We start from the raw sequence: 15,825 nt of genomic DNA, 5'->3' as shown, positions 1-15,825 counted from the left end.
CCTGGAATTTGATTGTTCCCATATTTCATTGAACATCTAGCCTTCTTTCATGCACTAAATTTGTACCCATCATTGCAATTGATATTGTTTCTTTTTAAAATTGATATTACATGTCACGAACTTGGATCTATTTATTTTATTTGATTCTTTTTAAAACTGTTAATAAAGTCTATTGATATTGTTTGTCTTTTTAAAATTTGATTAAGTTTAAAATTGCCAATAATTGTTTTTTTTTTCCTAATTAAGATCCTCTAGATTTCTTAGAATAATTTTATGGTAGTCTTTGAAATTTTAACCATTATTTTTAAATTAAATAATTAGATTTTATGTCTCAACATATATCCTTAAGAGAGATGGTGTCAACTGTCAAAAGAAACAAAGAAGCAAAGAATCGTGGCATAATATATATGGAGCACATGCTGCCAAATCACAAACCTATGATGATTGAAAAAAATATAGATGTACATCAAGCAGATGATTTTGGTTCAGGATCGATCACTTTGCATGCTTATGTAATTTGCATAAAAGCGAGGTTGGTTTTCTTCATGGTGAACGTACGCATAGCCTCCATGGCTAGAGATATCAAGCCCTGCAATTTCATCATCAACGGAGATTCTCAAAATGCTCAGCTTGTGAAGGGCATAGAAAAGAGGTCCCATTGTCAAACTAACCCACCCCACAATCACCAAAACCTCAATCACTTGAGCTCCCAGCAAGCTCCACCCTCCACCCATGAACAAACCATATGGCCTGCTCACCCCTGACTCACCTGAATCATAGGCTTGAACCACAAATTCTTCTTTAGCAAACAAGCCTGTAAATATCAAACCCCAAGCACCACAACCACCATGCAACTGGGTTGCCTCCAATGGGTCATCAAACTGTAGCTTCAGGGCCAAGATATTGAGCCCAATCAAGACCCATGCGGCGAAAAACCCGCACACGATCGCAGCCCATGGCTCGACAACCGAGCAGCCCGACGTGATCGCAACAAACCCACCAAGCACCCCATTGCAAACATCCAAAGCATCCCAATGGCCAATGAGTAATCGCCGGCTGAATAGCGTTACAATTCCGGCCGCAGATCCGGCTAACGAAGTGGTGACTGCGGTCCGGCCCACTGCGGTCCAATTACCTTGGTCCGTTGTGTTCGGATAGGCCACGAGAATCTTATCAAACGAGCCCGGATTGAACCCGAACCACCCAAACCACAACAAAAATGTGCCCAGCACAACAAGGGTTGCATTGTGGCCTCTCATTTGCACGGGCTTCCCAAACGCATCGAACCGGCCCACTCTCGGGCCCTCTATGAAAGAGCCCCAAAGCCCAGCAATCCCACCAACCAAATGAACCACCCCACTACCAGCAAAGTCGATGGCACCTGAACCAAACAGCAATTCACTGGAGCTGGGACTCAGCCAACCGCTCGATGACCAAACCCAGTGAGCGACAATCGGATAAACAAACCCAGTAAGAAAAAACGAGAAAACAAGGTAAGCAGGGAACTGGGTTCTTTCTGCAATTGAGCCACTGGTAATACCTATTAATTAAAATATAAATTAATTGATTAAATTCATCTTTATATTTTTTATCAGATTAAGCTATTTGAGAGAATACAATACCTGCGACGGCAATGGCGAAAGCCCACTGGTAAAGAAAGAAGCTGTAGTCATAAGTAGTGTTGGGAATGTTGTAAAGCGCAAAGAAGTTGGTACCGATGAAAGGGTTGGCAAAGGAACCATCGCCGAAGGCAAAAGCAAAGCCGAAGAGGTAATAAGAGATGCTACCCACGACGGCGTCAACAACGTTGGTGAGCATTATGTTCATGGCGTTCTTGGCCCGGACTGAGCCGGCGCAGAGCATGGCGAAGCCGAGCTGCATTACGAAGACAAGGTACGCCGAAAAGAGGAGGTAAATGGTGTTGATGGAAGCCGTGACACTGTCTTCCCAAGAGACCTCCATGGAGAACGAGAGAGACAGAGAGAGAAATGTTTGGTTGGTGGAAAAGAGAGAGAGGGAAGATATAGGAGGATTTTGATAAGTGTATGTAAATGGTAGATTGAATGGTAGTTGTATGATTACTCGTGGGGTCGCTTCTTCGTGTGTATATATGTGTGTGTGTTGTTGACTAGTTGTGCAGCCTACTTCAATGACTTGTGGTGAGTGGATGGCTAGCTAGTAGCCAATTTGTACAATATTGGTACAATATTAATTAAATAATAAATGGTTATTTATATTTATATAATTTATTTTTTATTTTAATTAATTATTTTTTTGTATTGATCTCATTTATTAAAGAGGAGTTTGAGCCTATAAGTGAGGTTTAATATTTTTCTATAAGATTAAATTATTAAAATTTTCTTTAACCCAATTTATTAAACTACATATTAAAAGTAAAACGTGTGGTTGGTTTAAGGTTTCATACTTGATGGGTAGTGTTAATTAAACAAATGGTGATAGTGCCTTGAACGTTAACAAGCAAAAAAGATTGACATGTAACAATTTTCCTGATTGATTCATCAAAAGTCTTTCATAATTGTCAGCCAAATTTCTAAAGATTGAGATCTAACAATTTTCCCGATTCATCGGAAAGTTCGTCTCCAACGCTTCAAGATCTTTTACCATATGAATAATTTGTCTCTTCTATATTTCCAAGTTTGAGGTTGAGATCCCAATGTTTGTCGTACACAGAATCAGAATCACATAGAATAATACCATAATAATACCATATCCTGTTCTGCACGCCATATTCTTAGACTAAGTGCTGATGTACAAGCTCTTATTTTTCAATTATTCAAGCATGTATCACACCAAATACTAGATTATGTAGTTCAATTGACAACATTGCGCATCAAAGTTGATTCATTTGGTGAACCTACAACTAGTGCCTAATCACATCTAATCCGTGATCGACAGAAAATGTCTAATCAAGATTCCCAAAAATTTCATACTCAACTTCTAGGAAATTCAAATGTCGGATCATGAGGTGTGTGAGTAGGTGAACCCCGCACCATGAACTGACCAAAAACCAGACTCGGTACCCCAAATTCCTGGACGCCTCGAGACCGGGGTCCTTCTCTCGCACCGTGTCCAAATTATTCTTGGGAAATAGGTTTACATATGCTCAATAATGTTCAATATTCAAATTGATTTCCATATACTCAATGACGTTCGACAGTTTTTATAAGGGAAAGCTTGTAGCGCAATGGGTCCCTGGCAGCATCATTGAGCTATATATATATATACACACGTGTGTCATGTTGACTAGTTGAGCATTCTTATTCAATGGCTTGAGGTGATTGGATAGCTAGTATTAGCAGCCGGTTGTACTCACTCCAAGTTGGACAATATTGTTAGAATATTAACCAAATAATAAGTAGTTATTTATCTTCTGTAGTTTATTTTTCATTTTAATTAAATTTTTTTGTGTTGATTTCACTTAGGGAGAGTTTAGACCTACACGCGTGGTAAAATTTTCAAGTATTAATCAAATGATTAAGTTTATTATTAAGCTTAAAATTTTAAGATAAAGTGATGATTTAACAAAAATATTCTTTCAAAGTGGATGGAAAAAATTCTCTAACCCAATCTATTAAACTCACATATTAAAAATATTAGATAAAGTGAATTTTAATTAGCTATTTTGCATAAAAATGTACATAAAACAATGAGTACTATGAGCAGAGTTTTCGATCTAGAGATAAGGGTGGTATGGTTATTATTGCTCATAGTTTAGGACAATTTGGGTATTTTGCTTATAGCTACATAGCCAACCAGAAAAGTACAGGCAAAAGTGTTTTTCTTTCATAGATGATATATAGAACCCCTGCATAATCACACCCGCAGATGAGAGCAAGGAGCAAACATGAAAGTGACTGCTGCAGCTGGAAATGACATTAGTGTTGGAACTGCATTTGAAGGATGTGAAATCTAAGTTGATTTCTCCATGCTTCTCAATCTCATTTCTTGTCTCAATATATATATATATATATATATATATATATTGATTGTTGATATTATAATTCATTCATGATTCATCTCAAGATTGACAAATAAAGCTGAAGTGAACATAGTCTGCAGCTTCAAATCAATATTTAAATTCACAACATCTAGTCTCAAATAATGAAGCAAATCAGAGGAATCTTAGCCTACAGCTACAAACAACCTATGGAGCCATTCAAAGCCCTTCAAAGAATCTTATATGGTCTTCAAATGTTTCGCCGTGCCGGATTTTTGACACTGACCCATCTTCTTCAACCTAAAAACAGTAAATAATATTCATAGAGTTAGCTTTTCCCGCCGGCTGGGGACTGTATAATTTATAAGATGTTCTGGATTTTCATTTTTGGAATAAAAGTTGAGATGTCATTCTGAATTAAAGATGCAGAAATTTCTCCAGAAAGTTGGATTGATAATACAAGAAGCTCATTGAGGCAAAAGATTTGAATTTGTGAGGGTTACTAAAAGCAGAAGACGCCATTTCTAGTGTTACCTGTGTTGTTCATTCAACTTTCTAGTATCATTTTGTATATCATAGATGGGGGGTTAGAAAATACAGACAATGTAAAGTGATAATTCCATACCCAGTACTCAGGAGGGCGCATCTTAAGATTATAAGTTGACGCCATGCTCATGCAGTAAGCACCTGCATCATGAACAACCAGACCAGCTCCCTGCAAACAAAAGAGAATTATCATTTTCCCTGTAACTCACAACCCCCCCAAAAAAATGCAAAAAAAAGAAACATAAAAACAAATAGGAGAACATTATAGATGTGACAATCCAATAGGAGGCATAGACAATACTTTGGCTGGAGTTTGAAGTTCCCTATCCTTTCCCAGGAAATCTGCTGACTCGCATACAGGGCCCACCACATCAAAAGTTGAGATCTCAGCATCAGGAGGTGCAGGAGAAACCAGCTCTATGTGCTGCAACAAGTCAACTGTGAGAAAAAGGCAAAATACAAGTCTGATAAAAAAAAAAAAAAAAAAAAAAAAAAGGCATAAGGATGCATACGTGAGCAGCAATGGTAATTAGAGAATAAGCAAAACGATAAAAAAATACAAGTGCATTTGTTACATAGTAGCAGGGATCAGAACGAGCAATCTAAATTTTCTAACACATTTGATAATACGCTGTTATACAGGTATGAGATAGGACCACTGATTAATACAGTTGACTACAAGAGAAGTTGACTATAATTATATATATATATTTTTTTGATAACTATAATTATATACTTACTTGATAAGCATCATATAGACTAGGACGGATAAGCTCAGCCATGCTGCCATCAATCACAACAAAGTTTTTTGTTCCATTAGTTTTGACACCAGTTACCCGATTAACCAAGCAGCAAGTATTTGCAATCAATGATCTCCCAGGCTCAATGATGAGTTTAAGATTCCGTGAAAGTACCAGGTCTCGAACCTGCAACAACCGCAGATGTTTTAAAATGTTCAGTAAAACTTTATATCGATTCAAGTAAGAAAACTACTAGTTCTCTTGATAAGTATACCCCACTAGGAAGTAAAGCCTCAATTTTTTTTTGACATCCATTTTAATCCCAGGCTAAGACTCTGAATGAGTCTAATTTTTTAATTTTTTTTTATTCACAGTAAAAACATCCATATTTCTCAAATATGTTGAAACTATATTTCTCAAAACATAAACACAAACTATATAAAAGGAGAATTTGTCCAAGCAGTTTGGGCTTTAAATACCATATAAAGTGTCGGAAGACTAAGTGTGCCATATATAGAGATTGACAAAGGAAATGAAACCTTAAAATATAACCATTATATAATTATGCCCACTTTATTAGAATAAATGACAACTCCTACAATATTTAGTAAAAAACACACACATGGATATGTGCTTTATATATGCAAGAATTTGTTGTATGGTGCATTATAAAATAGTACAGAACAATATTTCCCATAAAAGTCTAGAGGATAATATAACAAGTAATTAAAAGAAATGAAAGTACTTGGCCTTCTCAAGAGAGGCTCCTAACTGCCTACATAATGCAAATACCCATCCAAGACCTTTTTCAGCCTAATTTACCTAAAAAGTCCATCATGTTGTAAGATTTCATTGGCAGATAAAATGTTGTCACAATCAAAGAGAGAAGTCTTTTTGAGAGCTATATACAACTCACAACCCATGGAAGATTGAACCAGTGACCTCACCTTCCACACTTTGTTCATAAGGAGACAAGATGCCATTCAGTACAAGGAGCATTCTTGTTAGAATTAGATTATTTTTGCCTGGGAAAATTAAAGCAAGGCGCAGTAGATGATGAAGACCACAGTTAACTTCAATTTTTTCCCTTCAAATCTTAGGTTAGCTATACATTCTTGTTGTAATTGCAAATGTAGGAATTTTTGTGCACTCGTCAATCTAAGATCCACTTCTAATAATTTAGCATGTAACATTGGCAGAACACACTTATGCACATGCATGGCGCAGAGCAAATGCAACCTATGTATCAAGAACTCCCTCTTTCTTCAAGTGAATTATCAGCCACACTGACATGATTTTCATACTTCACAAAATCCAGAAAACAAGATTGAGAGAAATGATCCTCACAGTATCAATAAGATCTCTGGGTGTGGGAAGGACGGCACCAGAATGATAATAATCTATACCAAGACCACCTCCAATATTTAAGTAATCAACTTCGAATCCTTGAGCTCGGATTTGGTCAATGTAGTTGACCATAAGAACCGCAGCATCCCTGAATATGTCCACCTGAAAATATTAAAAATATGAGCTTTAAACTTTATATTACAGAAAGAACATATATGTTTCATTTTCCATAAAGACAGATAAATAACTTAAATGCATAACATTACAATTTGACAGAACCAGAAAACAAATCAAATCGGAGAATAAAACCAAGATTAACATAGTACAAAGGCCAAGATTAAGATACAAAACAAAATGAAGAGGGGAAGAATATTTCTACAGCAACAGCCAATAACCTGTTTACAGTATCAAACAACCTAGTCACTCGAATCAAAAGTGTAATTTCAAAAAGATATCCAAGAGTTTTAGTGAAGTGAACATTAATAAGTAATAACTATCATTTTATGGGCATTAGTTATCCCAGACTTATCTTCGACAGGTTCTAAGTTGCAGTTACATGACAGAAATGAAAGGATGCAAACACAACGTTGTAGAAATACCTTGGTAATGGTAGACCCAAGATGGCAATGAGCTCCCGCAAGCTTCAGCTCATTAGGATGTGCCTTTACAGCATCCAAGAACCATTGCAGCTTCTCATTTCTAATACCAAATTTGGAGTTCTTATTCCCGGTGGCAACATAAGGATGGACCTAAGAAAAGAATAGACATATTATTAAGATAAAACTCCAGCAAACAAAGAAGATAAACTTGATAATACATATTGCATGGTGGTGGGGCCAAGTCGTTGGCATAGAACTGGTGGTGCCTTGCTACTAAAGTAGTTGAAATAGGGATAACAATAGAGGTGGTGTGACAACAGTAGTGCAGGAAAAATGGTAGTGGTGATGAGGTAGGCACTGATTGTCAATGGAATGTTTAAGGTCCCAGCAATCTTGATATTCAAAAACGAAAAATCAATAATGCATTCTGAAGAAGGATCATTATTGGGTAGGGGGCGGGGGCGCCCCGGGGGGGGGGGTACACTGTCAAGAACAATGATTGAATAACGGATGTTTCAAATTCTTGAAAACCCACGTGTTCTCAAGTTGCAAAGGGGCCATCTAATATATGGCTGTGAAAAGTGTTCTCTTTACTACCATCTATAGAAATATATAGCACGATCTGGCTACTACATACCTGAGGATCCACATCCGGGTTGATCCGAAGTAAAACATTGACCTTCTTGCCCGCAATTCTTGCAGCTGCCACAATATTCTCCAAGTCAAACTCACTATCAACATTAACAAAGACACCCTTTTCGGCAGCTAATACCAAATCCTCCAAGAGTTTCCCGTTCCCATTAAAAATACACCTGCTCATCAGATATTAAAACAAAAATTAAAACTAAAAAACACAATGACACGAACACTAAGCGAAATCGCGCTTAAACTAACAACAATGCAAGCCCAATCCAGCACAACATATCTCAAAGCAACGCTGCTTACATATCATATGGTACTCAAACACTGATAACTACAAAATTGTCAACGTAATAAAAATGTGGTCTTTAAAAATAAAACTTTTAAGCATCTTCACAAATAAATAAAAGTGGGTGTATATGATTTTACTTAGTGGGATCAAAACCGGCACGGAGAGCCAGCCTCAGCTCATTGCCACTAACGAGCACGGCACCGCAACCAAGCTCTCTCAAATGCTCCAGAATCTTCAAGTTATTGTTGGCTTTGATGGCGTACCCAATAATGGAGCTCAGCCCCTCCAATGCCTCCTTGTAGGCCACGACATTCCTGGTAATCTGGGGCTTGCTGTAGAGATAAAAAGGCCTCCTTTCCACGGATTCCATAACGTCCTGGACCTTGAGGCCCTCACAGTGGAGAAACCCATCTGAAGATTTGGAGAAACAGTGGTGAATTGTGGTGGTCGGAGTTGACGTTTTGGCGGGGTTCGGGGAGAGGACGGCTCTGAGGGAGAGAAGTCTTGGGGTGGGTTTGAGAGGTACAATTGGAATTTGGGAAAATGGGTTTTGGTTTAGGGGGGATTTTAGGGTTTTGGGGAGGGTTGGGGAGTGGGAGAAGAAGTTTGTAGCCGCCATTGATGATGAAACAATGTCTGAAAAATGCAATGACTGTAGCGACTAGGGGTTACTCGAGTCTTTAAGATTAAAAATATAAGATTTCTAAATTTTTAAATAATCATAATGAAATGTTTCTTCCCAATAGAACTTTTTTCATAACCGCTCACTCTTAAATCTGAGATAATTATTATTGAATTTTGATATGTTTTGTGATTTTAAATGTCACATCATATTTAGAATAACTCTAGAAAAACTCTAGTTCATCATTACCCATTGTTTTAAGCAGATAAACTCCATATTTTAAACCGTGTGGGTGAGTGAACTTTTGGAACGTCCAAATTACAATTAAGGAAATCTAACTAGGGATAAGGTCAGCAAATTTTATTATTATTTTTTTTTTAAATCTAGTTGGTCTTCTCGTATACACAAACGCATATAAAGATATTTTTTAAGAGTAATGCTACATATCATACCAATATTTTATTACTTTCTTACTATGTTTTTATTTTTATTTTTTTATTTCTAAGCACACTTTCTTACTATGTTGATGTAGGGTCAATTCACCCTTGAATTAGTCCTTGTAACACTGCCTACCATGTAAACATAGTAAAATAGTAGTAAGAAATTGGCATTAGTCTTATTGTAATTTCCTGCTCCTTTTATTGCACTTTTTAGTTGGCTTGCTCCCGAGTTGTGATTATTATCTTAGTAGGTAAAGACAATTTCTATTAAATAATTGCCTAAAACAAACTTATTGTACTATAATATTATTTTCAAGGTCATTCTTTAGGCATTAAGATTTTCAGTGCTTGTAATGGTGGAACATCCCTCTTATCCAAGAGATTTTCCATACGGAGGAGGTACCCAACATCTGTAAAATGGCAATTTGCCCAAGAAGGCAGAAGGACCAGTTAATATGGAATGGTACTAAGAATGGCGAGTTCTCTCTGCGGAGTGCATACAACCTAGCTAAGGGATTGGAGGATAGCTCTAAGGGATGTTGCTCAAATGATGAATCCATGACCAAACTATGGTGGGCAGTGTGGAGTATAGATGGTCCAAGAGTGGTAAAAAAATTTCTTTAGAGAAGCATGTAACAACATTTTGCCTACTAAAGAAAAGCTCCTCCAACGAGGGATTACTGAGGAGGACATGTGCCCGATCTGTGAAAGGTAAAAGGAGATAGTGGCCCATGCACTTTGGAATTGCGTTTCAGCGAGAGACGTGTGATCGGAATTTACCAAAGGCATCCAAAAATGTAACATCGACGAGGAAGAGTTCCCTGCCATCCTGGAGAGACTGGCGGACAGATTAGGGGAGGAAGAAATGGAGATGGTAGGGACAGTAGTGGCCAGGATGATTTGGATGAGATGCAATTCCATGGTGTTTGGAGGGGACTTTCGACCACCTTCTGCCATTATCAAGGATGCCAACGCCCAACTTGTTTTGTTTCGGAATGCAGAGAAGAGCCGACAGATCAACAAGGTCCAAGCTCTAGCTCCGGCGAAAACAGTGTGGCAGGCTGGCAGTGACCGAAAGAAGAATGCATAAAGTTTAATTGGGATGCCGCTCTAGACAAGAAGACGCAGAAAATGGGGATGAGAGTCATTGCCAGGAACCATGAAGGAGATGTGGTGGCAGTGTTGTGCTCCAGCAGACCCCATATCATCGACCCCACCATAGCAGAGGCTTTGGCTGCATGGACACTTGCTGAGTTAAGTTGTACACTGGGCTTTCGAAATATAGCAGTGGAAGGTGATGCTCTGGAGGTGGTGTTGGCACTGGGCCGTGAAGGCAATTGCGGAGGGAGGTATGGCCATTTGGTGGAAGACGCTAAAACTTTGTTGAACCAGTCATCCAAATGGAGGGTAAGCCACGTGAGAAAAGAGGCCAACCAAGCGGCACACCATCTTGCCAGATTTGCTCTTACACAGGAAGAGGATCAGCTTTGGAGGTCTAATTATCCAGAATGTATTAGAGGGATTGTATTACAGGAGAAAGTTTCTTGCTGATTAATAAATTTTGGGATACCCATTCACAAAAAAAAAAAATTAGTGCTTGTCGTACACTGAATCAAAATCACATAGAATAATACCACATCCTTTTCCGCATGCCACATTCTACGCCACATTCTTAGACAATGTGCTGACTACGTACAAGCTCTTATTTTTCAATTATTCAAGAGTGTACCACACGAGATATTAGTTTATGCACTTTAATTGACAACATTGCTCATCTAGTTGATTCATTTGGTGAACCTACGACACTCGACTTTAAGGAAATTCAAATGTCGGATCATGAGGAGTCTCAGAAGGTGAACCCCGCACCATGAACTATCCAGAAACCTGACTCGATACCCCAAATTCCTGGACGCCTTGAGACCGGGTTCCTTCTCTCGCACCATGTCCAAATTCCTGGGAAATAAGTCTACATATGCTCAATAATGTTCAATATTCAAATTGATTTCCATATACTCAATGATGTTGGACAGTATTTATAAGGGAAAGCTTGCAGCGCAATGGGTCCCTGACAGCGTCATAGAGCTAGCTATAGATATACATATATATATACAGGCAGGAGAATCTAAGTGCAAGTTCTTGTATAAAAGCGGCAGCTCTGAAGACGAATCAATCAGTGGCTCTCTATGTAGAGGCACGGCCACCATCTCTCAGCATACTTCGGCTGGTGAGGGAAGGTCTCATTGTAACAATTGCAGACTCATTAGCTCCAGCTTTGAGGGCAGCCTTTCCTGCTTCCAAGAACCTCTTGACTGCATCCTCAGCGTACCAGTTGGCTTCACCCACTGTCATGCTTTTGCCTATTTCTGGGTAGGTGTAAAGTACATAGTCACCATTGAGCTGGGATGCAAGCTGGATCAGTTCAACTTGAAATTCTGAGAGCCTCAAATCTTCTTTCGGTCCCCGTGGCCTCAGTGATCTCTTAACTTCGGGAAGGGTTACTGCATCGAAATCCCCATGACTGATTTTAAATAATCAATTGCAAGAAAACAACTAAAACTTTCTAATGATGCCAAGATAAGAAAGTAAATTGCATGTAAGCTTTTGATCTAGACCTTGGGTTCTTCAAGTATGATAAGCAGACGCATGCTGTTACGAACTTGAATATCAAGCCCCTAACAGGGTAATATGGAGTAGGTTCTTAGAGTAAACCTGAACCTTCTACAAACCAAGGGTTTGCAAATAAACTTCTCTCTATATTAGTTTTATTCATAAACTTGCAGTACCGTTCAAAATGATAGTTTCATACTCAACAGTTCTCAAAAGTTGCTGCTAAAGCTATACACTCAAAAGGGCATAAATTGCCCATGGAGGCTCAAGATTTCAAAGGAAGGACGGGTCCAGTGGGAATATGTAGTTGCACATGCTTCTCTTTAGGTACATCACACTGCCCTCCCGACCCACAGAAAGGAAAGACAAATGAAGAAGAACATGGCAATGACACACAACATATCAGCATCTGGGCATAGTTAATATATATGCCCCCGAAAAAAAAAAATGCAGGTCAAAATTTTTTTTCTTTCTCCTTTCAAAATAATGCAGATATTTTAGTGGCAAACTAAACAATGGATGGTGAGCATCTATGGTGTTCCTGCTGGGAGAAAAAGGGTAACCCAATTAAAGATTCTTGTCAAACAATAACCAGCAATTGGCACTGGGAGGCAAATTCCACCATTTGTGCCACAGAAAATGGCCACTTTTTGTCTTTCTTACTCTAAACTGTCAACTATTTGAAATTAGATAAATCACTAAGAAAATTAAAGTAATTTGTAATTATCAAGGAGACTGGTAGAAACCTGGACAATCATCACGTGGAGTGTCACGAAGGCGAAAGTACTTCTCAAAAGTACCAGCCCATGCATCCCTCTTGGTCAGGAAGTTTGATTCCAGATTGAAAAGCTTCTTTACAGTGGCGGGGATAGAAGAATGTTCATATTGTGAATATGGTGTTGGCCCCTCTGGCTCATGAATCACTGCACCAAACAATCAAGAGTAAGTCCTTAGGCAAAAGGACTAAAATCCAACATGAAGTAAAAGTTGGAAAGGTCTGAGGCCAAACATCTGGTGCTGATATGTAATAGCTCTTTAAAATTGATGACTCAACCTGTGTTATTTATACAAAATATTCATCTTGAAAACTAGAACTTCAGTAGAATGTGAATAATATAGAAGCTGCACAAAAAAGTGGCCAAATAACACATCTGTAGTTTTCATTTGATGCATGACCAGAAAATTGACAAAAAAACCAATATACAGTTCAAGCTTGGTCTAAACCTACGAAGAAATGACAGTAACCCAGCACAGATTTCATTGTTGATGCCGAAGGAGAAGCTTATTCACAAGTCATCATCAGAAAACACAAATTTCATATCCACTTCATTTTCCATTTTTCCTATCAACTGTGTCTATGTGAGAGTGTTTCTGTCCTTTGCCTCGGTATGACCCTTCAAATGGCTGGGATATTGAAAAAGTTTCTCCTCTGCCTAGGCTTTACAGCCTTTACCTTTACCTACTGGAGTGTTGCCGCCAAAGGTCTATGTTACGGGAGGTCTGGAAGTAAAATGGCTGGTTAGCCAAGAAAAGGATTTTTACATGGCTATATTATGAAGCAAAAAAAGAAAACTCCTCCCTACAACAGCCCAACTCTTTAGTAGATCACAGCAAGCACAGATTCTTGACCCCCTTCCCATTCTAAGGTACTGAAAATGGTTTCTTAATTTTCAAATAATTATACACATCAATCACAGCCATTCAAATTTAAAACCACAATAACTTAGTATACCACAATTTTAGCTTTGAATCCTCAAAAGTAGAAGTATTGGATGCCTAGCCAACACAAGAAGCATGCACAAAGTAACTAAAAGTAGCCTATGTCACAAACACCCAAGCACTAGAGAAATTCATTATGATATCACAGCACTCACCACCATAAGCCTACATGCCAGACCAAAAATTCCAACCACTACCATCTCCTCTTATAAACAGCACCTTTGTTCTCCTCATCCAACCAAATAAGAAAAAGTCACAACGTCAAGCAAGCCAAATCTTATCTCACAACACTTCTATCATAGTCTTATTTCAAACTAGTGAACTCTCATTCATAAAGTGTAGTGTTAACAATAGTACATATCAAAAACTCTATGACAAACCAAAAACTCAACAACAATTAAGCTATCTAAACTATGTACACCTTAAGATACAAGAAAACAAAATCTTGGGTGAAAGATGGATCCTCTGCATTATATACTTATTCCTTAAATCACAGGTTACTTCAAAATGTAAAATTTAATTACTAAACCATTATTCCTAATATAATATAACTTAATATGACCTTAAAAAATTAGAAAATAAAAAGAAAACTCACCGGTGCCCTTCTCGACCCAGGGCGAGACCAGTATGGTGGGGACCCGAACACCCAACCGGTCAAACCGGAAGTAAAACGGGTCGGGGCCAATGATCCCGTCCGGGTTAGGCACGCCAGAGACAGGCGTGGGCACGTGGTCATAGAACCCACCATGCTCATCATACGTAATCAACAAGGCCATCTCGTTCCACTGCGGGCTGGCCCTCAGGGTCTCGTAAACCTCCTTCACGAACCTCTGCCCGAGCGCCATGTCATGCGATGGGTGATCATCATTGGCCGGTGACACCTCCACGTCAAAGTACCTCTGCTCGATCACCGAATAGTTGGGAAGCTTACCCAACTTCGCGTGTCGTTTAAACTTCAACGAGTAGCTGTGGAACTTGATTGCGTGCTTTAGCTTCCTCAGGCTCTTGAAGAAAAGCGTGGCGGGGATGTTTTGGTAATATATCCCAAAGCTGAGGTCATTTTCGTCCAGGGAGTCGAAGATGGTTTTCTGAGGAAAGCCGTGGATCAGGTCCTTGCGCACGTTGCTCGCCGCGCCGTGTGACGTAGCGGAGTGCACGTAGAACCGGTTCGGCTGAGTCGAAGCGGGGACCGAGGCGAACCACCGGTCGAACACGGCGAACTCGTTAGCTAAAGCGGTGTAGGCCGGTAGAACCTCCGGTTTGAACCCGCTCATGACGGTTTTGGACATGCCCTCGAGCATGCTCTCGGCTTGCTGAGCGAAGCCGTTCATCAACGGCCGGGCCGAACTGTCGTTTGACCCGAATATCTGTTCCCGGATAGCCTGAATCGAGTGACCCGGGTCCGAATCGATGAACAGCGCATCATCGGAGACAAATACCTCCGGGGAGTCCGGATCGGAGACGAGGATCCGGTTCGATTCTTCTCCGGTGAGGCCGTCTATGTCGGGTCGGGTAGCCTTGAGCCAGCCGAGAACGTGGTCGAAGGACCGGTTCTCCATGACCACGACGACCACGGTTTTGATGGGTCCGTTGATTTTGTGCTTTGGTTTGCGCGGCTTGAACTCTAGGGACTGAGAAGAGAGTACAAGGTAGAGGAAGAGAAATACGGCGAGGGGTGCTCGCCGGGAAGCCATCTCCGGTATCCGGAGCAGGGGAATACCGGTAATCGGAAAAGGGTCTCGAGGTTGTCTCTAATGGTAGAGAGCAGGTATTTGCTTTGAACCGGGACAAGAAGAGGATAATGGTTTTGTAACTTTGTTTGACCGTTTGGGCATATATGCTTTGAGAATAAGGGATTAATACATAAATCAAGAAGCAGTTTTGTCTTCTCGTTTGTCTTTTTTCAAGAGAGTTGGAGCCCTTACGGTACTTTGGTTTTTGTGGTTCAGGTGACTACTTGTGGCCGTTTAGGGTTGTCTGGATAGAAAGATCATTCAAGGAAAAATAGACAACCATCTCTTTCAAAATTTCTTCAAATTTAAAAACTCTACAAATTTATTTTAGTTAATTTAGTTGGTCACTTTTTAAAATTACTAAATATTAAATTTTTTGAAATATGTTTTCTATTTTAATTAAATATTATATTTTATTGATAAAATCAGAAAGAGATGAGAAATTCGAACTAGTGACCTCTGCTTCATAAGACATGGTCTCTAACCGATTGAACTACTCTTAAAGACCAAAAGTGCTTTTATTTAATGATTAATTAAAAGAAAATATGAGTCAAATATAAAAATTTTATTCATCCTTACCATT

The 15,825-nt window shown here is 39.2% G+C and overlaps 4 protein-coding genes across 4 annotated transcripts; 1 reads left to right on the top strand and 3 right to left on the bottom strand.

Annotated features, from left to right (window-relative positions):
• Positions 1-380: 380 nt before the first annotated feature.
• LOC148584285 (ammonium transporter 1 member 3-like) lies at positions 381-2,041 on the bottom strand. Its single transcript, XM_088519010.1, has 2 exons — positions 1,623-2,041; positions 381-1,540 (listed from the first exon to the last, which is right to left on the bottom strand). The coding sequence occupies exons 1-2, from the start codon at positions 1,960-1,962 to the stop codon at positions 486-488; spliced, it is 1,395 nt and encodes a 464-aa protein (XP_088375136.1). The 5' UTR covers positions 1,963-2,041; the 3' UTR covers positions 381-485.
• A 1,949-nt stretch (positions 2,042-3,990) lies between these two features.
• LOC132164645 (diaminopimelate decarboxylase 1, chloroplastic) lies at positions 3,991-8,797 on the bottom strand. Its single transcript, XM_059575187.2, has 8 exons — positions 8,259-8,797; positions 7,828-8,002; positions 7,191-7,340; positions 6,592-6,753; positions 5,245-5,430; positions 4,806-4,928; positions 4,584-4,673; positions 3,991-4,258 (listed from the first exon to the last, which is right to left on the bottom strand). The coding sequence occupies exons 1-8, from the start codon at positions 8,738-8,740 to the stop codon at positions 4,178-4,180; spliced, it is 1,449 nt and encodes a 482-aa protein (XP_059431170.2). The 5' UTR covers positions 8,741-8,797; the 3' UTR covers positions 3,991-4,177.
• Positions 8,798-10,314: 1,517 nt separating this feature from the next.
• On the top strand, positions 10,315-10,734 carry LOC148584284 (uncharacterized). The gene has a single exon (XM_088518838.1). The coding sequence runs from the start codon at positions 10,315-10,317 to the stop codon at positions 10,732-10,734; it is 420 nt and encodes a 139-aa protein (XP_088374964.1).
• A 429-nt stretch (positions 10,735-11,163) lies between these two features.
• On the bottom strand, positions 11,164-15,442 carry LOC132181477 (non-specific phospholipase C1). Its single transcript, XM_059594722.2, is given in 4 exon segments — positions 11,164-11,374; positions 11,377-11,681; positions 12,537-12,713; positions 14,105-15,442. Coding segments are annotated over 4 exon segments (1,602 nt in total). The 5' UTR covers positions 15,204-15,442; the 3' UTR covers positions 11,164-11,353.
• Between the last annotated feature and the right edge of the window lie 383 nt (positions 15,443-15,825).

The sequence above is a fragment of the Corylus avellana genome, chromosome 8 (assembly GCF_965113065.1).
Source record: "Corylus avellana chromosome 8, dhCorAvel1.hap1.2, whole genome shotgun sequence".
NCBI lineage: Eukaryota > Viridiplantae > Streptophyta > Magnoliopsida > Fagales > Betulaceae > Corylus > Corylus avellana.
Note: the sequence above shows the minus strand (reverse complement) of the source record. Positions and strands in the feature narration are given on the sequence as shown.